This window comes from Scyliorhinus canicula, chromosome 5 (assembly GCF_902713615.1).
Source record: "Scyliorhinus canicula chromosome 5, sScyCan1.1, whole genome shotgun sequence".
Taxonomy (NCBI): domain Eukaryota; kingdom Metazoa; phylum Chordata; class Chondrichthyes; order Carcharhiniformes; family Scyliorhinidae; genus Scyliorhinus; species Scyliorhinus canicula.
In genome coordinates this window covers 35,285,365-35,312,736 of record NC_052150.1, presented here as the reverse complement: position 1 = coordinate 35,312,736, position 27,372 = coordinate 35,285,365, and the positions used below count along the sequence as shown (strand labels likewise).

General features: G+C 50.9%; 1 protein-coding gene across 9 annotated transcripts in view; it reads left to right on the top strand.

Annotated features, from left to right (window-relative positions):
- The window catches only part of LOC119965901 (uridine phosphorylase 1-like), a 159,355-nt gene that overhangs the window by 62,398 nt on the left and 69,585 nt on the right, over positions 1–27,372 (top strand). For 7 of the 9 annotated variants that reach the window (XR_005460623.1, XR_005460624.1, XM_038796892.1 and 4 more), the window contains 2 exons: positions 12,528–12,645; positions 16,591–16,749. Coding sequence is in view for 7 of the 9 variants with exons in the window: in XM_038796892.1 (XP_038652820.1) it covers positions 12,528–12,645; positions 16,591–16,749 (277 nt within the window). In the remaining 2 variants the exon portion in view is untranslated. The remainder of the gene's footprint in view (positions 1–12,527; positions 12,646–16,590; positions 16,750–27,372) is intronic. The other 2 variants (XM_038796896.1, XM_038796898.1) reach the window with 1 other exon arrangement.

Genomic DNA, 27,372 nt, shown 5'->3' with positions numbered 1-27,372 from the left:
CCCCCCCCCCCCCCCCGCCCTAGTCTATCTCTTCCTCTCATGCCTTGGCTACTTTCCCCTGATACATGGCTACCTGGCTTTTCATCTGCTTGTTCATTGGCCACAAACAGGTCCCGGAACAATTGGGCGAATGGCTCCCACGTTCTGTGGAAGCTGTCGTCTGACCCTCGGATGGCAAATTAGATTTTCTCCATTTGGAGAAATTCTGAGAGGTCGGACACCCAGTCTGCAGCCCTGGGTGGTGCTGCTGACCGCCAGCTGAACAGGATTCTACGGCGGGCGATCAGAGAGGCAAAGGCAAGGGCGTCCTCCCTCCTCCCCAGGAATAGATCTGGCTGGTCTGATACCCCGAAGGCCGCCACTTATGGGCATGGCTCCACCCTCATCCCCACCACTTTGGACATTGCCTCGAAGAAGGCAAAGAAGTACTCCACAAGTCTGGGGCAAGACCAGAACATGTGGGCACGGTTGGCCGGGCCTCCTTGGCACCGTTCACATCTATCCCCCACCTCTGGGAAGAACCTACTCATACGGGTTCTTGTTATGTGGACTCTATGTACCACTTTTAGTTGTGTCAGGCTGAGCCTTGCGCATGCAGAGGTGGAGTTGACCCTATGCAGTGCTTCGCTCCAGAGTCCCCACCCTATTTCAATCCCCAGGTCCTCCTCCCATTTCTTTCTTGTTGCGTCCAGTACAGTGTCGGCCCTTTCTACCAGTCTGTCAGACATGCCGCTACAGTTTCCTTTATCTAGTGTGCTTGTGTCCAGTAACTCTTCCAGTAATGTCTGTCATGGTGGTTGTGGGTACGTCCTTGTCTCCTTTTGTAGGAAGTTTTTGAGTTGCATGTACCTTAGCTCGTTCCCCCGGCTAGCTGGAATTTCTCTGTCAGTTCGTCCAGTGTTGCGATCCTGCCATTCGTGTATAGGTCCCTGACTGTCAGTGTCCCTCTGTCCTGTCCCCACTTTTTGAAGGTGGCGTCAGTCAGCGCTGGTGTGAACCTATGGTTGTTGCAGATGGGAGCTTTGTCCGACATTCTGGTCAGGCCAAATTACTGCCGTAGTTGGTTCCAGGTCTGGAGGGTGGCTATCACCACCGGGCTGCTGGAGTGTTTTTTGGGTGGGGATGGGAGTGCTGCCGTGGAGAGGGCCCGGAGGGAAGTCCCCACGCAGGAGGCCTCTTCTGCGCGCACCCACTCAGCGTCTGGTTCCTTGATCCATCCCCTTATTCGCTCGGCTGTCACCCCCCCCAGTGGTAGAATTGTAGGTTGGGAGGGCTAGCCCCGCCCTGGATTTTGTTTTTTGTAGGACCTTCTTCGGATCCTAGCATTCTTCCCTCCCCCATACATATGATTAGTTTGCCTAGTGCTTTGAAAAAGGCCTTGGGGATGTAGATTGGAATGGGTCTAAGTAGGAAGAAGTACCTGGACAGTACGTTCATTTTGATCATCTGGACTCTCCCCGCGATGGAGACTGGGAGTGTGTTCCATCTTTGCAGGTCCTTTTTTACTTCCTCTGTCAGACTGGTGAGGTTCCATTTGTGGATCCCTTTCCAGTCATGGGCTATTTGGATCCCCAGGTAGTGGAATTTGTGTCTGGCTTGTTTAAACGGCAGTCCCGTTAGTGCTGCCCCCTCTACTTGCGGGTGTAATGGGAAGATCTCGCTTTTGCTTATGTTGGGTTTGGAGCCCGAGAAGGCGCCAAACTCTTTCAGGAGCGCGATGATTCCGTCCATGCTGCTTTGTAGGTCCGAAATGTAGAGGCGCAGGTCATCTGCATAGAGTGAGACCCTGTGCTCTCTCCGGCCCCTTCGATCCCCCTCCAGCTTTTTGCTGCTCTGTGCGCGATTCCTAGTGGCTCAGTCGCTAGAGCGAACAGCAGCGCGGACAGTGGGCATCCTTGTCTCGTTGCTCTGTGCAGCTGGAAGTATTTGGAGTTGGTGTTGTTGGCCTGTACACTCGCCATGGGGGCGTTGTATAGGAGCTTTACCCAGGAGGTGAACCCTGTTCCCAGCCCAAACCGCTCCAGTACCTCTATGATGTTTTCCATTCAACCCTGTCGAAGGCCTTTTCTGCGTCTAGGGAGACGATCACCTTTGGTATTCTCTCCCCGGATGGGGTCATTATCACGTTCAGCAGGCTCCTGGTACTCGAGGTTAGCTGTCTACTTTTGACAAAGCCCATCTGGTCCTCTGCGACCACCTCTGGTACGCAGTCTTCTAGCCTTTTGGCTATGATTTTGGCCAGTATTTTGGCATCTGCGTTCAGCAGTGAGATGGGTCTGTATGACCCACATTCTTTTGGGTCTTTATCTTTCTTAGGTATCAGCGAGATTGAGGCCTGTGCTAGCGTGGGTGGCAGTGTGCCCCTAGCTAGCGAGTCTGTGAACATCTCCCGCAGGTGCGGGGCCAGTGCTGTCGCAAATGTTTTGTTGAAATCTGACGGGAACCCGTCTAGTCTCAGTGCCTTCTTTGACTGCATGGAGCTTCTGCTATCCATGATCTCTCCCAGTGCTAGTGGTGCTTTCAGGCGCCATTTTCTGCCCTCCCGCACGACTGGTATGTCCAGTCCACCAAGGAACTGATTCATCCCAGCCTCCCCCATTGGGGGCTCTGAGGTGTACAGCCGTTGGTAGATTGCCTTGAAGGTTTTGTTGATCTTTTCTGGTTCTGTTTCTAATGTGCCTCTGGTGTCCCTGATTTGTGCAACTTCTCTGGTGGCTGCCTGCTTTCTCAGCTGGTGTGCCAACTTGCTGCTGGCTTTGTCTCCATGTTCGTATAGGGTCCCACATGCCTGGTGGAGTTGGTGCACTGCTTTCCTGGTGGAGAGCAGATCAAAGTTCCTTTGTAGCTCTTTCCTCTCCGCCAGGAGCTCTATGGTAGGGGCCTCGGAGTATTTACGGTCTACCTCCAGTATGGAGTCGACCAGCTGCTGCCTAGCCGCCCTTTCCTCCCTATCTCTTCGCGCTTTGAAAGCGATGATTTCCCATCTTAGTACGGCCTTTAGCGCTTGCCAGAATGTGGAGGTGAGACCTCCCCGTTCTGGTTGTTCTCCGTGTACTCTACTCTGGTGTTATGGGCCAGGGTTTAGAGAACCCCAAAGTGTATCATGGAGTTCACCTGACCCACAACTTTTAATAAATTGTGGTATGGGGAGCACACGGCCCACTCTACAGGTGTGGTACAGCAGAAATGGAAAAGTATTTTTTGAAGCAAAACAATGTTAACTTGAACTCAAGTTAACCTTTTTGAAACATACAGTGAACATCTTAGCAACCATCAATTCAAATACACCCCCCAAAGAATACAACACTAAGTAATCCTTAATAACTTCCCAAACAATATCCAGAAGACAGAAGAAACACCTTTTAACAGAAGCACATCAGGTTTACATTCACTACTGAAAGCATTTAGAATTCTGAATTCACCAAATGATCAAGAGATAGTCTTTTGATGGCCGAGAGAACAGCAGTACACCTGCTTGGTCTGGCTTCAGCTCCAACACTGAAAACGAAACTAAAACGCACCCTGCAGCAAACAGCCTAAAATGAAAGTTAAAAGGTGACAGGCAGCCCAGCTCCACCCACACTCTGACATCACTGCAGTAATAAAAACCCACTTCTTGAAGGTACTCTCACTACAGATATTTATTTACATACCCATTTATAAACACTCATTTCTTAAAGGTACTTTCACATGACACCTCCCCCAAGAAAAAAAATAAACCATCAACTTCAAGATGGTTTCATTTTCACCTTTTCACTATCCTTTAACAAATGCACACAGTAAATATACTTTTTTGTTTCAAAAAACAACACATGCAAACAGGTATAATAATATAGTCCATTTTTCTTTCTGCCTCCAACTGCAATCCTTCTTGATTGACAGTCTCTTTGAACAAGAAGGTCTCTGCACGTTCCGTCCATTTCTCTATGCCTTGGCATTTCTCTTTAAAGTCAGATACTTTAGAACATCGAGCATAGAACAGTACAGCACAGAACAGGCCCTTCGGCCCTCGATGTTGTGCCGAGCTTTGTCCGAAACCAAGATCAAGCTATCCCACTCCTTGTCATTCTGGTGTACTCCATGTGCCTATCCAATAACCGCTTGAAAGTTCCTAAAGTGTCCGACTCCACTATCACAGCAGGCAGTCCATTCCACGCCTTAACAACTCTCTGAGTAAAGAACCTACCTCGGACATCCTTCCTATATCTCCCACCCCGAACCTTATAGTTATGCCTCCTTTTAACAGCTACATCCACCCGAGGAAATAGTCTCTGAACATCCACTCTATCTGTCCCCCTCATCATCTTATAAACCTCTATTAAGTCGCCTCTCATTCTCCTCCGCTCCAAATAAAATAGCCCTAGCTCCCTCAACCTTTCCTCATAAAACCTACCCTCCAAACCAGGCAGCATTCTAGTAAATCTCCTTTGCACCCTTTCCAATGATTCCGCATCCCTCCTATAGTGAAGTGAACTGCACACAATACTCCAAATGTGGTCTCACCAGGGTCATGTATAGTTGCAGCATAATCCCATGGCTCTTGAATTCAAGCCGCCTGTTAATAAACGCTAACACATATAGGCCTTCTTCACGGCTCTATCTACTTGAGTGGCAACCTTCAGAGATCTATGGACATGAACCCCAAGATCTCTCTGTTCCTCCACATTCCTCAGATCCCTGCCGATGACCCTGTAATCTGCATTCAAATTAGCTCTCCCAAAATGAATCACCTCGCACTTATCAGGGTTAAACTCCATCTGCCATTTTTCGGCCCAGCTCTGCATCCTATCAATGTATCTTTGCAGCCTCCAACAGCCCTCCACCTCATCCACTACTCCACCAAATTTACTAACCCACCCTTCAGCCCCCCCCCCCCCCCTCCAAGTCATTGATAAAAATCACAAATAGCAGAGGACCCAGCACTGATCCCTGTAGTACACCGCTGGTAACTGGTCTCCAGTCTGAAAATTTTCCATCCACCACCACCCTCTGTCTTCTATGTGATAGCCAGTTACTTATCCAATTGGCCAAATTTCCCTCCATCCCACACCTCCTTATCTTCTTCATGACCCGACCATGGCGAACCTTATCAAACGCTTTACTGAAATCCATGTCTACGACATCAACTGCTCTACCTTCATCCAGACACTTAGTTACCTCCTCAAAGAATTCAATCAAATTTGTGAGGCAAGATTTACCCTTCACGAATCCATGTTGACTATCCTGGATTACGCTGCATCTTTCCAAATGATCATTAATCCTATCCCTCAGGACCTTTCCCATTAACTTTGTGACCACCGAAGTAAGACTAACCGGCCTATAATTATCAGGGTCATTCCTATTCCCTTTCCTGAACAGAGGAACAACATTCGCCACTCTCCAGTCCTCATGCAATATCCCCATGGACAGTGAGGACCCAAAGATCAAAGCCAAAGGCTCTGCAATCTAATCCCTTGCCTCCCAAAGAATCCAAGATGTATCCCATCTGGCCCAGGGGACTTGTCGACCCTCCGGTTTATCAAAATTGCTAATACATCTTGCCTCAGAACATCTACCTCCTCCAGCCTACCCGCCTGTATCACACTCTCATCCTCAAAAACATGGACCCTCTCCTTGTTGAACACTGAAGCGATCCCTCGGGTAGTGGTTTGCTCTTTCATCAAGGTGCGCCCGCCATGGCAGGGGTGGGGGTGGGGGGGCGTGGCGTTGTCTCACCCGCCACCCCACCCCCCGTCGCCGTGTTGTTGCCCCTTGCCAGGGGGCCCTTATTTCTACCCTATAGAAGAACTTTAGTTCAATCTGATCACAGAGTCCCTTGCAATTCTCCAACACAGGAGCATTGGTTATCACAGCTTTCAGGCTGTCAAATGCCTGTTGAAGTCCATGTGGGCCAGGGTTTAGAGAAGCCCAAAGTGTATCATGGAGTTCATCTGACCCACAACTTTTAATAGATTGTTGTATGGGAAGCACAGGGCCCACTCGACAGGTGTGGTCCACCAGAAATGGAAAAGTATTTTTTAAAGCAGAACAATGTTTATTCTATGAACTCAAGTTAACCTTTTTGAAACATACAGTGAACATCTTAGCAACCATCAATTCAAATACAACCCCAAAGAATACAACACTAGGTAATCCTTAATAACTTCCCAAACAACATCCAGAAGACAGAAGAAACACCTTTTAACAGAAGCACATCAGGTTTGCATTCACTACTGAAAACATTTATAATTCTGACTTCACCATATGATCAAGAGATAGTCTTTTGATGGCAGAGCTTGGTCTGGCTTCAGCTCCAACTCTGAAAACAAAACTAAGACACACCCTGCAGCAAACAACCTAAAACAAAAGTAAAAAGCTGACAGACAGCCCAGCTCCACCCACACTCTGACATCACTGCAGTAATACACACCCATTTCTTAAAGGTACTCTCACTACAGATATTTATTTACACACCCATTTATAAACACCCATTTCTTAATGTTACTCTCACATGACAATGGCCTGTGATATCTTTTAGTTGAAGACTTTGTCAGCTAGTAGGGCAATGTCCAACCTGCATGCGGGGCGTTGGGCCCTGCCCGTTCCCAGCCTCACGTCCATGTAAGTGTGGTCAGATATCACAATTGCAGAGTATCCCACTTTGTCTATCCCCGGGAGCACCGTTTTCCCCACCACAAAGAAGTCAATTCTGGTGTATATGTTGTGTACTGGGGAGAACTCCTTCTCCCCTGGGTGGGTGAACCTCCAGGGGTCCACCGCTCCCCATCTGTTCCATAAAGTGACCGAGTTCCCTTACCATGCTTGTGGTTTTCCCCGTTTTGGGGCTTGATCTGTCAGTCGTTGGATCCTGTACATAGTTGAAGTCCCTCCCCACGATTAGTCAGTGCATCGCTCTGTCAGGGATTTCTGCCATGGTCTTTTTGATGAAGCTCATATCATCCCAGTTGGGCGCATATACGTTAACTAGTACTACCGGTGCCCCATCCAGGCCCCGCAGACCATGACGTACCGTTCCCCCGGGTCCGTAATCGTCTTTGTCGCCCTAAACAGCGTACTCTTGCTGATCAGTATTGCCACCCCCTGGCCATCGTCCCATAGCAGGAATGGTAGGTTTGTCCCACCCAGCCCTTTCTTACCCGCAGTGGGCCCTGCTCTCTCAGGTATGTCTCTTGGAGGAAGACTATGTCGGCCTTCATATTTCTTAGGTGGGTGAGGACTCTGGATCTTTTCACTGGTCGTTGAGTCCCCTTACGTTCCAGGTGACTATCCTGGTGGGGGGCTTCTGCCCCCTCGCTCCTGTGGGATTAACCATATTTACCTGGTGGACGTGCCCCTGCCCTCCAATTTTTCCCTTTGTTAGGGGCCGTCCAGGATGGCCGCTGTCACTGCTCTCTACATGCGGTCAGGTCCCTGTGCTCCGGGGTTTCCCTTTGTTAGGGGGGCACCCGACATGGCCGCCCCTGTGCGTTCGCCACGTGGGCAGTCCCCTGCGCTTTGGGGTCTCCCTTCACCCAGAGACCGTACTGGGTGGATGCTTTCAGCAATTCCTTGTTCTGAGCCCTTGTTGTTGGCACTTTGTTGCCCTATTACTATTCCCTTTCTAGCCTTGTTTGTCCCCCCTTCCCTGTCCCCCTGTCGTCGTCCCCGGTCCCTCCCTTTCTCCCGAATACCCCTCCTTTGTCCCTCTTTTCCCTGTTCCTATCCCTGTTTGGTCTCCTGCCCCTGTTGAGTGGTTTCCCCCCCCCTTGCCTGGCGCCCCCCCCCCCCCCCCCCCCCCCCCCCCTGTTGGGGGCGCGCTGCAGCCCTGCTTGGTTGCATGTCCCCGGCGCTAGCTTTCCTGCTAGTGCGGTGGCCCCCCTCTTGGAAGTTACTGTCTCGCTTCTCCCTTGCCCAGCCTCTGCGGTTTTCTGCCCGCTCTTCCCCCATCCTACCCTGCACTCCTCTTGCTTGCTCTCCCTTCTCCGCTGCTCTTGTTCCCTCGTGCTGGGGCGGGTTCCCACCTGAAGATTTTTCTTCAGAGTGCGCTCGCCGTGGCGGGGGTGGAGGTGGGGGGCCCTGGCGTTACCTCCCCCCCCATTGGCGTGTTGTTGCCCCTTGCCAGGGGCCCCTTATTTCTACTCTACCTGTTGGTTTTCCAGCCTCGACAAACCTGTTTGCTTCGGCGGGGGCTGTGAAAAAGTACTCTCTTTCTTGATATGTGACCCAGAGTTTCGCTGGGTAAAGCATACCAAAACGCACGCTGTTCTTGTGAAGAGCTGCTTTTGCTTAATTGAATTTGGCCTGTGTCCTGGCTAGGTCTGCCCCAGTGTCCTCGTAAATTCTAATAGTGTGTCCTTCCCATTTGCAGGCTCTATTTTTCCTGGCCCAGCGCAGGATTGTTTCCCTATCTTCGTACCGGTGCAGTTTAGCTATAACTGCTCTCAGGTGGTCCCCTGCCTTGGGCTTCGGGCGCAGCGACCGATGTGCTCTGTCCATTACTATTGGGTTGGGGAAAGTTTTCCTCCACACTAAGTTGCCCAGCACCTCGGCCACGTATGCTGTGGGGTTTCTACCCTCGATCCCCTCTGGTAGGCCCACTATCCTTGCATTTTGCCTTCTCTAGCAGTTTTCCTGATCGTCCACTCTGCCCTTCAGGCTCCCCTGTGTGTGACCAGTCTTGCCACCTCCTTCTCCAGGGCCATGATCCTATCGCTCATATCAGTCGTGGCTTTTCCCAGCTCCTTAATGGTCGTCTCTTGGGCTTCCAGTTTCTCCTCTTGAGCTTCCAGTTTCTCCTCTTGAGCTTCCAGTTTATCCCCTGCTCTGCCCAGAGCATGCTGCCTCTCCGCCAGGGTCTTGGCCATTGCTGGCTGCACTGCAGCCTCTATGCCTGCCCTAGCCTCGGTTTTGTTTTCCTGCTGATGCTCCCACGGCGCCTCAGCAAAGGCTGCCTTCCAGTTCTAGTTCCCCCCTAACCCGGGGGAAAATGCTCCTGTCTGTCGAGTTCGTTTTGTTGTTGCGAATCTCCTGTTCCGCCGCTTTGTGCGCCGATTAGCTTGTCTGAACAGGCTTGCCCATTGTCCCGTCTGGTTTTGGCGCCTTTTCTCCCTCTGCTTTGGCTCCTTTCTGGCATTTTTTTTCCTTCCACATTTTTTTACCCCCTTTTTCTTTCCCCCTCCCTTCACCACTTTTTTTTTGTAAAACTCTGTTCAAGAATTTTTTTTTTTTTAAAGTGAAAAAATTCTTTCTCTTTAAAAGTTTTCTTCACAGAGTTTTTTTTGAGAAAGGGGATGTTCTTTTTTTCCCCTCACTCACCCAGGGTCGAGAGAGAGAGAGGCTTCTGGTTGGGCTGGGAGGCCCTCTTTGTTTCGCTGCCAGCCTCGCGGTGGTCGTCGTGGGGGGTGGCGGGGGGGTGTCGGTCCTTGCTGCTGGCTCGGTCCCCGCTTTGGTCCAGGCTGCCGCTCGTCCTTCCCTGCGTTCTGTTGCCGTGGAGGGGGGGGGGGGGGGGAGATCACTCTGCTCCCGAGCGCCCAGGTCTCCCACTTTAATTCACTTTGGAGTCCGGGATCTTCTTCGTCCCCACTCTCTTGTTGCGGGGCGCCCAAACAGATGAATTTGCGCACTTGGGTGCAAGTTTTCAGCGAGGAGCGGGACGCAACTTTGTTCCCACCCAGGAGCTCCTGCAACCACGATCGCTCTCCTTGACGATGAAACTTGAGGTGTTCAGCCCCTTCCTGGATATTTTTCCTCCACTTTGGCTGAGCTTGGTCCAGGGATTCACAGGGGTTAGTGGGGATGTTACACTTCTTCAAGGAGGCTTTGAGGGTGCGCTTGAAGTGTTTCATCTGCCCTATTGGGACTTGCTTGCCGTGTCGATGCTCCGAGTAGAGCACTTGTTTCGGGAGTCTTGTGTCAGGCATGCAGATGATGTGGCCCGCCCAGTGGAGTTGATTGAGCGTGGTCAATGCATCGATGCTGAGGATGTTGGCTTGCGCGAGGACACTGATGTTTGTGCACCTAAGCTTCCACTGGATTTGCAGGATCTTGAGGAGGCAGTTCTGGTGGTGCTTCACCAGGGTTTAGAGGTGCCTGCTGTGCATAGTTCACTTCTCTGCGCCATATAGGAGGGCGAGCATCACTTTTACTCTATCGACCAAGAGCTTGGTGCCGGGTCTGAGGTCATAGTTTTTGAACACACACACTTCCTCAGATGAACGAGGGGCCATGGGGGGAGTGGGTGGAGTGCTGTAGTTTCCCATGGGGCTGTGGGTGGAGTGCTGTAGTTTCCCATGGGGCCATGGGGGGAGTGGGTGGAGTGCTGTAGTTTCCCATGGGGCCATGGGGGGAGTGGGTGGAGTGCTGTAGTTTCCCATGGGGCCATGGGGGGAGTGGGTGGAGTGCTGTGGTTTGCCATGGGGCCATGGGGGGAGTGCTGTGGTTTGCCATGGGGGGGGAGTGGGTGGAGTGCTGTGGTTTGCCATGGGGCCATGGGGGGAGTGGGTGGAGTGCTGTGGTTTGCCATGGGGGGAATGGGTGGAGTGCTGTGGTTTGCCATGGGGCCATGGGGGGGGAGTGGGTGGAGTGCTGTGGTTTGCCATGGGGCCATGGGGGGAGTGGGTGGAGTGCTGTGGTTTGCCATGGGGGGAATGGGTGGAGTGCTGTGGTTTGCCATGGGGCCATGGGGGGAATGGGTGGAGTGCTGTGGTTTGCCATGGGGCCATGGGGGGGGAGTGGGTGGAGTGCTGTGGTTTGCCATGGGGCCATGGGGGGAGTGGGTGGAGTGCTGTGGTTTGCCATGGGGCCATGGGGGGAATGGGTGGAGTGCTGTGGTTTGCCATGGGGCCATGGGGGAGTGGGTGGAGTGCTGTGGTTTGCCATGGGGCCATGGGGGGAGTGGGTGGAGTGCTGTGGTTTGCCATGGGGCCATGGGGGGAGTGGGTGGAGTGCTGTGGTTTGCCATGGGGGTGGGTGGAGTGCCGTAATTTGACATAGAGGTCATGGGGGGTGGGCAGAGATGCGTAGCATGGCATGGGGCATGAGGGACCAAGGGAATGGATGAGGGCATGAGGTGGCATGGATGGGGCATGAGGTGTGTGTGGGGATGTGAGGGCTGGAAGGTCTTTGAGTTTTGACTGTGACTGGGATGAATTTCCACAGGCCTTTTAAACAGCCCAGCTCGGCATCTGGCAGCCCTTGTGGCTTCCTGCAACCCCTTTTCCGGGTCAGCTGGCCCAACCCAGTCAGCACCCTTCTTCACCACCACCACCCCCCTACCACCCCCCAGCAATAAGGATTCAGCCTTTGCGGTTTGCAGGCGCTTTCTGATGAGGCAGGTGGCCGAGCTGGGGATTTTCCCAATTCCCACTCCGTGCCTTAGTGATGAAAATCCAGCCCTGAATTTCCATTTTCACTGCTACTGCTTCCATTTCTATGTTTTACCTTTCTTTCCATAGAATCCCTACAGTGCAGAAGGAGGCCATTCGGCCCATTGGGTCTGCACCAACCCTCTGAAAGAGCACCTTACCTAGGCCCACACTCCCACCCTACCCCCGCCTAACCTGCACATCCTTGGACTGTGGGAGGATACTGGAGCACCCGGAGGAAACCCACACAGACACGGGGAGAAAAATGAAAACTCCACTCACCTAGAAAGTAACTCAAGACTGGAATTGAGAGGACGGCACGGCAGCACTGTTGCTTCACAGCGCCAGGGACCCTAGTTCGATTCCAGCTTGGGTCACTGTCTGTGCCGAGTCTGCATGTTCTCCATGTGTCTGCGTGGGTTTCATCTGGGTACTCCGGTTTCCTCCCACAAGTCCCGAAAGACATGCTGTTAGGTAAATTGGACATTCTGAATTCTCCCTCAGTGTACCTGAGCAGGTGCTGGAGTGTGGCGACTAGGGGATTTTCACAGTAACTTCATTGCAGTGTTAATGTAAGCTTGCTTGTGACAATAATAAAGATTATTATTGAATCTGGGTCCCTGGCGCTGTGAGGCAGCAGTGCTAACCACTGTGTCACCCCTTTCCATTAATGAATGTCAGGTTTCTTCGTATGTTCAAAATTACAATTTTCTTATATTGCAGCCCATAGAATTAATCACTTTTTCTTCTTCTTGACAATTACCTTTAAAAGAAGATTTTTTTAAATCATGAGCAAGTTTTTTTCTCTCCCCTCTAAACAGCGCTTCAATTTTCTACTGAAAGTAATGCAACAAATGGCATTGCAAATAGATTTTTGAGTCTGCTTTTTCAAAAATAAAATCGCTTTAACACCCCAGTCATACTGAATGTTTGTTTCAACAGTGCACTTTAGGTAAAGGTGAGCAGGGGGCTATCGACTTATATATTGTTGAAGTGTCGATGGAAAGCAGCCTGTGTTGTGATTCTGATTGGTTTCACTTTTAAATGCTTTTGAGATCTTCAATTGATAAATTAATGTTTAAATATGGTTGCAATGCATTGCAAATGATGACGAACACTTTTTTTTATGGCTATTAAGCAATAATCTTATTATGAAAGTGACAGCAGCTTTTTTTTAAACTGCAGAGCGAAATGTGCGTATGTATCAAATCCTTATCTCGAAACAATGAAAGAAGATGTTTTATATCACTTTGACCTTGGAACGAAAACTCATGACTTCCGTGCTATGTTTGGAGATGTCAAGGTAAGCTCGCACGATGACTGGGCTGAATATTACTGAAATACAGGCAGTGCCGACATTGGGTTGTGTCACCACACATGTGGATAGCGGGATGTAATTTTGGATTTTGCCATCATTATCCAATTGACAGTCGTCAGGAATGGAAGTCGGCCCATAATGGGGGCAGGGTGGAAGGATTTTCCTGCAGCTCAATCAGACCAAAGGCATCACACATAGAGGAAACTGGAAGGGAGACTTAACAAGGGAAGCTGTGGAGGAATGGCTGGAGTTAGAGGGACAGTGGCTCCAAGGTTCAGTGTTGCCTCGCTCAATGTGCTCCTGCAGATAGTGAGGGCATGGCAAGAAGTGTTATTCCCGGTCGACAAGAGGAGGAGGAGGCCAGCAAGCCTCACAGAGATGGTTGCAGATGAAGTTAGCAGCCGCACAATGTCACATGAACACATGTGCAGTATCCCAATCGATTCAATGACCTGATGAAGCTATGCAATGCGAATGGAATTCATAATAGCAAGCTCCTCGTCCTGGACAACGCAAATGGTTCAAATTCAATGTGAAACGAGGTTGCCAACCCATGCATCAGGCATAATCGGGCACCAACTTCCTCAGTGAAATGGAAAGTAGTCTCATAGCAGAAACCAGTTGAAGTCAGTCAGAGTTAATGCTGCATTGTTCATACGAAATTGCCACTTGTAGCATACTTCCCAGTGGTGCAATGCTGAACATGGAAACTGGCACAGATTGACAAGCAAAGCTGGGCCATGCAAGACAAGTGACACTATGTATGCCTGTGGTTGCAGGAGAAGCAAGTTCAGAATGCTAAGGAACGGAGAAGGACTGGAGGCAGATTTCTATTAGTTGCTTTATTGACACCAATAGACGAGGAGGAGGCAGTTGTGGTAGAAGGGATTACAGCGAGGTGGGTCCGGAACCTATACAAAGTGAACAGCTTAATGGAAGTATCCATAAAAACTTCTGATGAGTGCCGGCTATGATGCTGCAGGTGAATACAGACAAAAAGTGTTGAAGCAAAGTGCAACACCCTAACATCATGTCAGTAACAATTGAGGTGACAACGAGGGGAATGGAATCGCATGAGACCTCAAAGGAAGAGCCACCATCTGAAGAGACAGTGTCACATCATTCTAGAGCACCCTCCAGCAGTGTGTATACTCTCATGTTGGTGGGCGTTGGTGCACAGTTCGAAAGAATGGCACCTGCAGCACGGTGATGCAATGGTTGGCACTGCTGCCTCATGGCACTGAGGACCCGGGTTCGATGACGGCCCCGGGTCACTGTCCGTGAAGAGTTTTCACATTCTCTCTGTGTCTGCGGGGATCTCACCCCCACAACTCAAAAGGGTGCGCAGAGTAGGTGAATTGGCCTAAATTGCCCCTAAATTGAAAAAAAAAGAATTGGATACTCTAAATTTATAAAAAACATAGACAAAACAAAAATAAAGAATGGAACCAGCTGGTGATCATGGCACAGGAGTGTATAATCAATTTATGGACGGAGTGAGAGCCACGGTCACTCCCCATTGGCGGACTGAGAAAGGGCCTATTGATGCCCGTCTTCCACAGATGATCAGCCTCTACTCTGGTGGGCACTTTCCAACTGGTTAATTCTTGAGAAGGAGGAGGAGGTTATGTGGAAAGGTCTGAACTTGATAAGGGCAATGGTGAACATACACCATGGCTTAATATCATGACAGGCCCACTAAAATGGTAAGGGCATTTAAGGAAAGGCCCCACCAAGGCTATTTGAGAGAGAAGGTTGAATTGTTTGCATGGCTGTTTAACGAAGACTCTACAGAAATATTTCCATATGAATTATTTATGGATTCTCAGACGTGCATATTATGTCCATTGACAGCAGCTCCTTGGGTGCATTGCCATAGCCTGCTTGATCTCGAGCCTTCTCCATTTTTAAAATTCATACAAGTGATGTGGTCTTCGCTAGCTAGGCCAACATATATTGTCCATTACTACCTTCCCTTGGGAAGGTAGTCGGTGAGCTGCCTTCTTGAATTACTACAGTCCATGTGGTCTAGTTAGAAAGAGAGAGTATTCCCACACACACCTGACTTATGCGTCTTAGATGGTGAATGGGTTTTGGGGAGTCAGGAGGTGAGTTCCCCGCGGCAGGATTCCTAGCCTTTGACCTGCTCTTGTAGCCGCAGTATTTATATGGCTAGTCCATTTCAGTTTCTGGTCAATGGCAACTCCAGATATGTTGATAGTGGGGGATTCACCATGGTAATGCCATTGAATGTAAAGGGGCAATGGTTCGATTTTCTATATTGGAAATGGTCTCTGCCGGGCACTTGTGTGGTGCAAATGTTACTTGCCACTTGTCAGTCCAAGCCTGGATGTTGCCCAGGTCTTGCTGCATTTGGACATGGACCGCATCAGTATTCTCCTTGGAGCAAGAGTAGGAGGAAGAGGCAGTGCTTTCAAGGTAGTCTCAATTCTCCAAAGCTGCTCCCCTCTGGAGTGCTAGGTGTTCCGAGCACAGCACACCATAATGATGCATGTGACCGTTGATGGGGCGTACTACAGGGCTCTCCCAGATCTTTCCAAAATGTAAACCTTCTTTTTGTTGTTGCCCTTGCAGTCACATGACTGTAGCCCTAGACAGGCTTATTACACCTGTGCAGAGGGCATGTCTTCTGGCCTTGTCACCTTGTATCCACCTACAAAGCGGTTCGGGTGCCTGAAAAGCTGAGGCATCTGGAAATATCTCCGTTTGAGTGAGTTGCAGCACCTTCCACACCAACAAGAATCCTTTGGTAGTGCAGGGTCACATACTAGTTGTGCCTTTGGTAAGTTGCAACCATTCTTGTTGATGAAGGCTCCCACTTCATGTGGTCCATGGCAGCTTGATACAGTGATGGGCTGCTGACTGGGATATTCCACAGATTTCTGTAGACAATTCCTAGAATGATCCTGAGGAGCAATGGTTGAGTGTCACCAATACCTGTACCACCACAAACAATGGATGGTCACCATATCTAATTGGGCTAAATTCTCTTGCAGAATTTAGCATAGCTCTGATACCATCTGCCTGGACGAACACAATCTTCATGTTCCAACATCTCCATGAAACAGAACTTTTTATAGTAAACCCTTTTGCTGGATAGCATCTTCTGTGATCATAAGCCTTTATTCATAGCCCTTGGCACCCTTCTCGTCTGTGTCCCCTTTCCATGAACTTGTGAATCTTGCTGCTCCATTCCCAGCTGTGGCTGCAGTTCTCCTCTTTCTCTTCTCTTCTCCCTTCCTCCCTCCCTCTCTCGCTCTTTTTCTTTTTCTCATTTCTGCTCCCCACACCTTCCAGAAGACTCAAACTCTGAGTGCAAAGACTTAATGATAAATGAAACACTCGCGTCTCAAAGTCTCTCAATCCCCTACGTGTGCCAGGGAGAGTTGGACCTCAGAGATTCCCTTTCAGTGATGTACCTCTGATCTATGTTCCTACTTTGCAGTGCCTCCACCTTATTGCTCTCACGCTATAATGCTTTTCAAGCCCCTTGTGTTGCAACACTCTGCTCTCAGTGGCTTCCACTTTCAGCTCCCACTTACCTGACACTGAGCTGTCACCCCCATTTGTCTGGCAAGTTGCTGAAACTGTCGACTTCTTGTGCCCTGGTGAAATTTGAAAACCACCACAAAATAGCAAACAGTTGTCTTAACAGGCTCGTTGCCTACCTTCCACTGCCTTGTGCAATAGCAACCCCGCTTCCCAACCACTTCTGCTCTGGAAAATCTGCCTGGGGGCAGGAAGACACCAAGGTTCTGCTCTGCATTTCCCTGAAATTTGGCCCCACCGTCCAATGGCCATCTTCCTGTGAACGATAAAATCCTGCTCAGTATGTCAGGATTATAGCACTTAATTCTTGTCGAAAGATGGATACAAATGATGCCATGGTTTCTTTTTTTTTTGTGGCAGTTTTTATGTGTCGGAGGAAGTGCATCGCGAATGAAAGCCTTCAGTCAATACATGAATGAGCTGTTAGGACTGGGGAGAGCCACTGATGACATTACCAATATCTGTGCAGGCACTGACCGTTACAGTATGTACAAAGTGGGGCCTGTCCTTGCAGTCAGCGTAAGTAACTACAAAATGTAAGTAAGCATGCTGGTGGCCATATATTTGCTACTTGTAACTATTTACATATAGCAACATGTTACTTGGAGTGATTAAAAAGATTTATGCAGTCTTATTTGTCAGATTTTCAATTGGAAACTCCTGTCCCAGTTCAGTTGAATTGTTCAAAGTCAACTATGTTAGTTCAGTTCTTCCATGATCCCAAACTCTGACCCAATCTCCTAAACTGGTATTTTTTTATTTATTATAAATTTAGAGTACCTAATTATTATTTTTTTTCCAATTAAGGGCCAATTTAGCCAATCCACCTAACCTGCACATCTTTGGGTTGGGGGGGTGGAACCCACATAGACATGGGGAGAATGCGCAAACTCCACACGGACAGTGACCCAGGGCCGGGATACAAATTAAACTGGTATTTATAACATGGATCATTGGAACTCCGTGACAACAGCAGCAATTATATTATGGAGAAAAATCCCAAGATCCTGTTTCATTTTTTATATGGGTGCAAAGAATTACAATGAATGCTCCTTTGGTTGGTCCAATCATTAAAGTGCAGGTGATTATTTGCTTGGAAAAATCACTCAAATATAAAAGAAATGTTCATTAAATCATTCATTACCTGATGGTTAGCTTGGTGCTGCAGAATTAATTTGCATGTATTCCCCTTGTATAGTTGGACCTATGGAAATTGATTGCCAATATGTTTGTCACCAATCACGTGCAATATAAGTATTAAGAGGAAAGAAACTTGAAATTGGCAGCACAAAACCAAAGAATGCTGCTGTGTACTAATTGCATGCAATTACATTTTTAAAAGGGCTGTGGGTGCCAGACACATTTCCAATCAGTTACCTTGTGTCAAGTAGTTAGAATTTTCATTTTGAAAATGGAGTATGGGAGATTTACTTAGAATAAATTAACAAAACATCTTATTTAATATATAGAACATAGAACATTACAGCGCAGTACGGGCCCTTTGGCCCTCAATGTTGCGCCGACCCGTGAAACCATCTGAAGCCTATCTGACCTACACTATTCCATTTTCATCCATATGTCTATCCAGTGACCACTTAAATTACCTTAAATTTGGCGAGTCTACTACTGTTGCAGGCAGGGCGTTCCACACCCCTACTACCCTCTGAGTCAAGAAACTGCCTCTGACATCTGTCCTATATCTACCACCCCTCAATTTAAAGCTATGTCCCCTCGTGTTGGTCATCACCATCCGAGGAAAAAGACTCTCACTGTCCACCCTATCTAACCCTCTGACAATCTTGTATGTCTCTATTAAGTCACCGCTCAGCCTTAGAACATAGAACATAGAACAATACAGCACAGAACAGGCCCTTCGGCCCTCGATGTTGTGCCGAGCAATGATCACCCTACTCAAACCCACGTATCCACCCTATACCCGTAACCCAACAACTCCCCCATAACCTTACTTTTTTTTAGGACACTACGGGCAATTTAGCATGGCCAATCCACCTAACCCGCACATCTTTGGACTGTGGGAGGAAACCAGAGCACCCGGAGGAAACTCACGCACACACGGGGAGAACGTGCAGACTCCGCACAGACAGTGCGGAATCTCCTCTCTAACGAAAACAACCTCAAGTCACTGAGCCTTTCCTCGTAAGACCTTCCCTCCATACCAGGCAACATCCTAGTAAATCTCCTCTGAACCCTTTCCAAAGCTTCCACATCCTTCCTATAATGTGGTGACCAGAACTGCACGCAGTACTCCAGGTGCGGCCGTACCAGAGCTTTGTACAGCTGCAGCATGACCTCGTGGCTCCGAAACTCAATCCCCCTACTGATAAAGGTTAGCACACCATATGCCTTCTTAACAACCCTATTAACCTGGGTGGCAACTTTCAGGGATTTATGTACCTGGATGCCGAGATCTCTCTGTTCATTTACACTACCAAGAATCTTGCCATTAGCCCAGTACTCTGCATTCCTGTTACTCCTTCCAAAGTGAACCACCTCACACTTTTCCGCATTAAACTCCATCTGCCACCTCTCAGCCCAGCTCTGCAACTTATCTATGTCCCTCTGTAACCTATAACATCCTTCAGCACTATCCACAACTCTACCGACCTTTGTGTCATCTGCAAATTTCCTAACCCATCCTTCTACACCCTCTTCCAAGTCATTTATAAAAATGACAAACAGCAGTGGCCCCAAAACAGATCCTTGTGGTACACCACTACTAACTGAACTCCAGGATGAACATTTGCTATCAACCACCACCCTCTGTCTTCATTCAGCTAGCCAATTACTGATCCAAACCGCTAAATCACCTTCAATCCCATACTTCCGTATTTTCTGCAATAGCCTACCGTGGGGAACCTTATCAAACGCCTTACTGAAACGCCTTACACCACATCAACCGCTTTACCCTCATCCACCTGTTTGGTCACCTCTTCAAAAAACTCAATAAGGTTTGTGAGGCATGACCTACCCTTCACAAAACCGTGTTGAGTATCGCTAATCAACTTGTTCTTTTCAAGTTGTTTATAAACCCTATCTCTTATAAACATTTCCAACATTCTACCCACAACCGAAGTAAGGCTCACAGGTCTATAATTACCAGGGTTGTCTCTACTCCCCTTCTTGAACAAGGGGACAACATTTGCTATCCTCCAGTCTTCCGGCACTATTCCTGTCGACAAAGACGACATAAAGATCAAGGACAAAGGCTCTGCAATCTCCTCCCTGGCTTCCCAGAGAATCCTAGGATAAATCCCATCTGGCCCAGGGGACTTATCTATTTTTACACTTTCCAAAATTGCTAACATCACCTCCTTGTGAACCTCAATCCCATCTAGCCTGGTCGACTGTACCTGAGTATTCTCCTCTGTATTCTCCTCTGTATTCTCTGTAAATATGTTTGTGTGTGTGTGTATAAGTCCTTGGTATTTGTGCCATCTTATCTATCGAAAGATGAAGGGCTGGATTCTCTGGGCGGGATTCTCGGGCGGAGAATCGCCGGGGGTCGGCGTGAATCCCACCCCCGCCATCCTCACAATTCTCCCGCCCCCCCCAAAAACCGGCCCGGCGTGAGTCGCGCTGCCCGTCTCGGAGAATGGCGGGGTCGGCGCAACTCAATGGGCCCGGGGATGTCGGATTCTCCAGCCCGCGATAGGCCAAAGTCCCGCCTGTTCTATGCCGGTCCCACCGGCGTAAATTGGAGTTGGTCCATTACCGGCGGGACATGGCAACGCAGGTGGGCTCTTAGGTTCTTGGGGGAGCACGGGGGGATCTGGCCCCGGGCGATGCCCCCACCTTGGCCTGGCCTGCGGTCGGGACCCATCGATCCGCAGGTGGGCCTGTGTCCTGGGGGCACTCTATTCCTTCGCATCGGAAGCTGTGGCCATCCGCCATTCCCGGTGCGGAAGTGACGCCATGTGCGCATGCGCGAGGATGATGCCAGCACGCGCTGGCGCTCCCGCGCGTGCGCCAACTCGCGATGGCCGGCGGAGGCCCTTCAGCTCCGGTTGGCGTGGCGCCAGGCCCCTATCCCACCGGCCGGCAGGCACCAACCACTCCAGGGTGGGCCTAGCCCCTGAAGGTGGCAGGCTGGTTCTGTGCTTGCCTACTTTACTCCGACGCCAGAGGAGTTCATGCCACTCCGTCCCTCTGGGACCCCCCGCACCGTCCGGTACGGAGGAATCCCGCCCTCTATGTGGGAGACTATGGGCGGGATTCTCCGACCCGGGGGGGGTGCTTCCCCTTCTCCGGCGCTGTTTTTTGGTCACCTGCGGGATCGCCGTCATGCTGGTCGGGGGCCATTGACAGCCCCCCCCCCTTTCCGGGTCCCAATCGGCCGAGTGGCCGACGAGTTTGGCTGAGTCCCGCTGGCATGGATTACCCAGCTCCTACATGGCAGGATCTGAGAGGTGAGTGTGTGGGAGCCGTTCTGGGGGGGTGTGGGATCTGGAAGGTGAGTGTGTGGGGGCCGTTCTGGAGGGGTGTGGGGGAATCCAACCCCGGGGGGGGGGGCCCTACGGTGACCGATCGGCGGGCTGGTTCCGTGCGGGCCTACTATACTCCGAGTTGGGCCCCTGTGGGGTTCCGCCATATTGCCCGGGGGCCGGCGCGGAGAAGGGAACCCCCACACATGTGCGGAAATATGCTAGTCGTTGGCACCGGTTTTCACGCCGGCGTCTGAGACCATGGGCTGGATTCTCCGATTCTGCGGCTATGTCCGTAGGAACCGTCTGGTCTTATGACCAAAAGGTTGGCGCTGCCCCCGCACTGATCCTTCACCTGGTGGGGGGCCTGGAGGCACGCCGTGTAAAGCCCCTGACTTTATCTGCAGATACGATCGCAGAATTGCTGGGTCCGTGGCCGCGCATGCGCACAGCGGCGGTCGCGCCGTACAACAGGGCGCTGGCTGCGCACGGACCCGGCCTGCCAAAAACTGCCCCCCTGTAACCCCCCTCACCACCATCGAACCACCTCCCATAAGTCCCCCCAGCCCCTGCCGAAGCCCACCCTGCCAGCGGAATGGCTCCACCACCCCCCTGACTGGGCAGCACTGGACTCATCCAGAGCCACCATGCGAGGTCCCTGAAAGTTGTGAGGACACGGGGACTCGACCCATCGGGGGCAGAGCATCGGGGGAGGGCCCAAGGTGACGTCCAAAAAGTCGGCGTTTTTGAAGGGGTGGAGCATCAGAAAAACGCTCTGCCCCTGATTCCAACGTAAAAACGAATTCTCCAGCCAATCGCAGAACGGGATTTTGGCGTCGCTGATTGGAGAATCCCGCTCCATGTGCAGGATTCTCCATCAGCCGACAGCGAAATCGGAAAATGCAATTGGGCGGAGAATAGCTTCTGACGCCAAAATGAGGCAGTTTGATGTCAAATCGCAAATCTCCGTCACCCCGAAAATGGCATAAATGCGTGCCTCACAGAGTTTAAACGCCGTGTGAATCTCATTAGTGGGCCCACCCGCGATTCTCCATCACCGATGGCCGAGTTCCCGACAGCGCGGTCCACATGTGCTGTCACAAATCGTGAACCTGACGTGGTGCCTGCTGAGAGAGAGAGAGAGAAAGAGAGGAGGTAGGACATGGAGAGGAGTGACTGCGGGCTGCAGAGCCAGACACTGCGCTTGCTGGCTGGGGTGAGTGGGGGGGGGAGGGGGGGGACTGCCAGGGCCGGGGGACAGAGAGGGTGGGGGAACAGGCCGAGCAGCCGGAGTGACCCCCCCCCCCCCCCCCACCATGGGAGTGGGGCGGTGCTCAGGCACGACCGCCGTTACGGCGACTGTCTTGCTGTGCAGCCACTGACCACTCACCTTGGCGCTCTGCATAGTGTTATGGGCAGAAAATCAAAGTGTATTACCTACAACTTTTATGTTGAATTTGGCTAGGATGAGCACAAGAGCCTTCACTTCAGGTGTGATTCATCAGACGTATTAAGCGCTTTTATCAAAACAAAGGGCTGGATTCTCTGATTCTGGGGCTATGTCCCCATGCCGGCGTGGGAACGGTGCCTTTTACACCAGGAGAACTGGTGCAAAACGGCCACCGATTCCCCGTTTCGCTGGGGGCTAGCAGAACGGCAGCGTAGAGCACCCGGCTCCAGCTGCCAATACGGCCTGGAGAATTGCTGGGTCCATGGCCGCGAATGCGCATGACGGACGCAGCCCACGGAAGAGGCGCGCAAAATAGTCCACCCTTCGGCGGGCTCGCGTGCCCTGGACCACCCCTCACAGTGCCCCCAGCCCTCCCCTGACTTTGGCGCCACTGGATTGAGTCTGCAGCCGTCACACCGTGTTGTCGATGGGTGAGACCACACGTGTCCCACGCTGTCGGGAACTCGGCCCGTCGGGGGCGGAGCATCGGGGTTCGGGCCTCAGGCAAACGTCGATACAGCAGGCAGTGTACTCGCAGAGTACACCACTTTGGAGGGGCGGAACATCGCGAAAGCGGCACCGTCCCCAATTTGGTCGAAAACATGGATTCTCCGGCCATTCGCTGAACTAGAATTCCGGAGGCCCCCACGGTGCCGGCCAGCGACGGATCAGGGGTGAGAGGATGGGGGGGTGGGGGAAAGGGACATGCAGGGGCGGAGCCCGCAGTGCCAACCGGGGCAACCATGTAGCCTGTGAACCTGGTTGGGCATGGGGGTACGCATGACACTAACATGTTGACCTTTCACCCGCTGCAGACAACGGAGTTTGGAGATTGACCAGCAATGGTGGTCGCCCTGGTGGTCGCCAGAGCTCTGCGCGATGCCCTGTGGCTGTAAGACTGGCAGCCGCTCGAAGAGAAAGTGGAAACTGCAGCAGCAGAGTGTGCCGGAGAGTGGCAGGTGGCAGCCACACAGCCTGGAGAGCTGGCCGCCAAACAGGCAGACGGGTAGGAAGTGCCAAGGAGGTGCCGCATGAGGCCTCGTGTGTACCGGCACCGCCTGACATTCGAGGACCTGCCGCAAGTGGCATGCTATTGAAAATTCTGGCTAAGCAGAGACACAGTGCGACATATCTGCAGATGATGACGAACGTGGCACCTCAGGGGAATAGGGGAGGACACCCGCTCCCTGTGTCGGTCAAGGTGACAGTTGCCCTCAACCTCTACGTTACAGGGTCCTTCCAGGCACCGAGTGGGGACCTGTCCAGCGTATCATAGACCTCGGTGCACAGATGCATCAGCGCCGCCACGGAGGCCCTGTATGCTCAGGTGAATCAATGCATCCATTTCAATGTGGACCGAGCCCACCAGGATGCCCTGGGGGGGGGGGGGGGGGGGGGGGGGAAATGGCTATTGGAGGGGTCCAACCGCGTGCAGCAGCAGGAGATGGTGCTGACAATGCGTGCCACCCAGGCCAACATCGCACGGGTGGCGCCGCAGTGGAGTCATTGGGGGAATGGCTTTGGTTATGTTTAGCAAGTCCAAGGCCTGGGGAATTCTGTGCAGGCGCTGACGGAGGCCCAGCAGAGGGCTGTGGTCTCACAGGTGACCATGTCCCACAGCCACCAGGAAATCGCAGCATCGCTCTTGAGCCGGGCGCAGTCACAGCAGGCCGTGGCTGGGAACATCGGCGGCATTGCCCACACGCTGGCCAACATGACACAGAGGGAGGTGGCCCAGTCCCAGAGGGAGATGATGCAGCCACTTGCTGATGTGACAGAAACCCAGCCAGTGGTGGCACAATCACAGTGTGATGTTCTGCAGTCCTAGATGGATATGTCCACTCCCTGTGCTCCATGGCCGCCAATGTGCAGACCCTGGTTGTGATCAGAGTGGGCTTCCAGGACTGGCAGTTCTAGGTGGTGGGGGAGCCTCAGGGGGTAACTACCCTCGCACCCCATCCCATGGAGTAGCCAAGGGGTCATTCGGAACCCTGAGGGAGAAGGAGGTGATGGGGCACGAGCCCGTGTCTTCCGCAGGGGAGAGACCGGAACACAGGAGCACCTCGGACCTCCCCTCCCCACCTATCCCTAACGCACGGGCAGAACAGGGTGTCATCATGCCACCTGGGACACCTGAGCAGCGGCCGTGCCCATCCAGTCCCGGTCGCCCCAGAAGCCAACGGGGACACAGGTTGCAAGGCAGGAATCACAGCCTCCACTCCTGCTGTACCATCTGGGGAACCACATAGACATCGTGTTACAGCCCATAAGGCCTGAAAGTTAGACACCAGTTAAATTGGCATGGGTGCACAGCACAATTTAGTTGTGGGTCTCGGGCACACACCTGTATATATTTGTTCACAATAAACAACTGTTAACACTGTTACAACCTGCCTCGGTGCTCCATCTGATTGGTGTGAGGGGTGGGCTAGTCTGTGCAGGCCCATGGGGGGGGAATGGTGGATGTTTGGGGGGGGAGTGTTGTGGACCCCGCGGGTGGCCCGTGCTCCCCACCCTCTTCCTCCCTCTCGACCGTCCCCACCATTCGATTGGACCGTGTGATGGAATGGCCAGCTCGCATGCAGGGATCAGCCAGGTGGACGGTGGGACGTGCTACTGTGGGCAGGAGTCAGACATCGTCACATGATGCGGAGCACCAGAGCTCATCGCAGAGCGGGTTGTCATCATCCTCCATCCCATGGACCATCCGGTGTTACTGCCAACCCATGGCCCCACCCCATAGTGCTGCAGGTATGTATCACAGAGGGGATGCAGGCAGGGGTGGCCGGGGAGGGGGGGGGGGGGGGCGTGAGGGGGTGTGAGGTTGGGATGTGGCGTCCGTGCCCCTGGCCAGTCCGCCCCCTCTACTCCCATTCCTAAGTCGGTGAACCTGGAGGCGAACAGAGCATCCGTGCACGTCGGCTCTGGTGCACATGTTGTGCGGCCTCCTGTTCCTGCCTGGGCTCCATGCCCTGCCCACCCACACCCTTCCCCGCATCCACTTCGTCGGGCATGGCCAGGCGTTCCTCTTCCTCCTTCAATACATTCCCCCTCTGCTGTGCGATGTTGGGGAGGATCCAACAGGCCACCACAATGTGGGCGACCTTCTCAGCATCATACTGGAGGGCATCTTCAGGAGACCGATGCACCGCTTGATCACGCTCCTGGTCATGGCATGTGTAGTGATCTGTATATCTATATATATAAGGGGTCAATGTAAATCCACTACAACTAAGCAATCACTAGAGGAAGCACAGGAGATGTACAAATATAGTCAGACAGGAAGTCAGAGACACTCTTCCCAGGAACAGCAGCTGGTGAGCAGGACACCGACAGACAACTCTGATGTAACATATAGTATAAGTGCTGGAGAGAGAACAAACTCACACAATAAAGCACCTACTTCAACTATAAGACTACGAGCTTTATTCAGACACAAGGAATAATATATGGTACCAGGAGGCTTCAGAAAGCTTATTAGAAGATTACACAAGATGCAGACAAAGAAAGATCAAAATGACAAGAAAACTCGTACCTTACATTCGACGTGGGGAGACTTCGCTGATTCAATGAAACAACCGGTAATTTAAATCATAGATGGAAATGTTTTAAACAAATTTTCAAAATATATATCATAGCTAATGATTTGAGAACGGCCTCTGAAGAAATGAAAATAGCACTGCTCCTAGCAGGACATGAAGCTAGAGAACAGCTTTAAATACTTGAAAGGTGAAGACAACACCAAATTAGAAGTAATACTCAAAAAATTTGAAGATCACTGTAATATCAGTAACAATGCTGCTTTAAGACGTTCAATGCTGAGAGACCAAATTGCACAGGGAGTGAGTGATGCGAAGCTCAAACAATCATTACCAGAACAGAAAGGTTTAACGCCAGAAATCGCGTTGAAAAGTGCGGATCGAAAGAAAAAATAACATTAAGTGTTTACATAGAAAGAAAGCCGTAAAAGTTCTTCTCCACGGGTCTAAAGAAGTTAAAATGGCGTCTGAGCACATTTTAAACTGCCCGGGGAACAAAAGACGCAAATCTGCTTCTGCACATGCGCAGGAAACCGCAGCCGTGCATTTGCAGGAAACCGCAACCGCGCATGCGCAGTTGAACAAAAACAGCACACAGTCCCTACGCTTTACGTCATGACGTCAGAAGACTCAGACCACGCCCACTTAAAGCAACACTGCCCGATAATTAAAAATAAGAGTTTTAAAGCTACAAAACCCAATTTTTTTTACCTCAAAAGACAGAACAATACCTGAACTTCTATCAGCAGTTGAAAATAATTTTTGCAACACCCTGGCACAAGCAGTTTGCACCACCCAAAGTGAAGAGCACAATGACAAATCTGAAACCAAAGAAGATGATTTGTTTATCAAAGGATACTACTCTGACATGGCTGAGTGGTTCGGATACGATCATAAAAGCATCGGCGACACGTTTCAAAAGCTCAATACGATGACCGCAACCTGTCAAATACCGAAGAAGAAAACAACGCCACACAGCAACCGACTCGGTTGAGAGAGCACAGATTGATTCCACAGAGAGAACACTGCACAGCTCCACACAGAGAGCGATGGAAGCCTCCATAGAGAGATCGTTGACAGACTCCAAAATGGAAGAAACTAAAGACTCCTTAGCAAAATCCATGCATGAACAAGACCATGAAGTTCTATCCACCTTATCTGAGCACCCATAAGCAGAAAGTCTACCAAGCTCACGTGAACAACAAAAAGAAAAGTCTACCCAGCACACATAATCAACAAGAAGACAATATAAGTCTACCCGCTGTATGTGAGAACAGTGACAATTTGATCACAATTAACATACAGGATATGCAGGATCACAGCGAGACTGACAGATCTCAGCTCGTCTGTACAGAAGCACTCAACAATCAATGTAGAGCTACTCATGTCCAGTGAGACCACATCAACTGAAACCTCATCCACTCTAAACTACCCACAAGAAAATGAAATTTTGAAGATTTTGACTCCAGAAGAGGAGCACGAAGAAACCAAAGATGATTCAAATGAACCAGAAATTACTCCAGAAGAGGAGCACCAAGAGATCACAGATGAAGCAGATCAACCAGAAATGACTCCAGAAGAGGAGTACCAAGGAAGCAAAGAGGAATCAAATCAACCACAAATGACTGATGTCACCAAATTCAATGCAACATCAGATCATTCTCACAATCCTCAAGAAGAAACCCTCAACAAAACATCAGATACCGCAAAG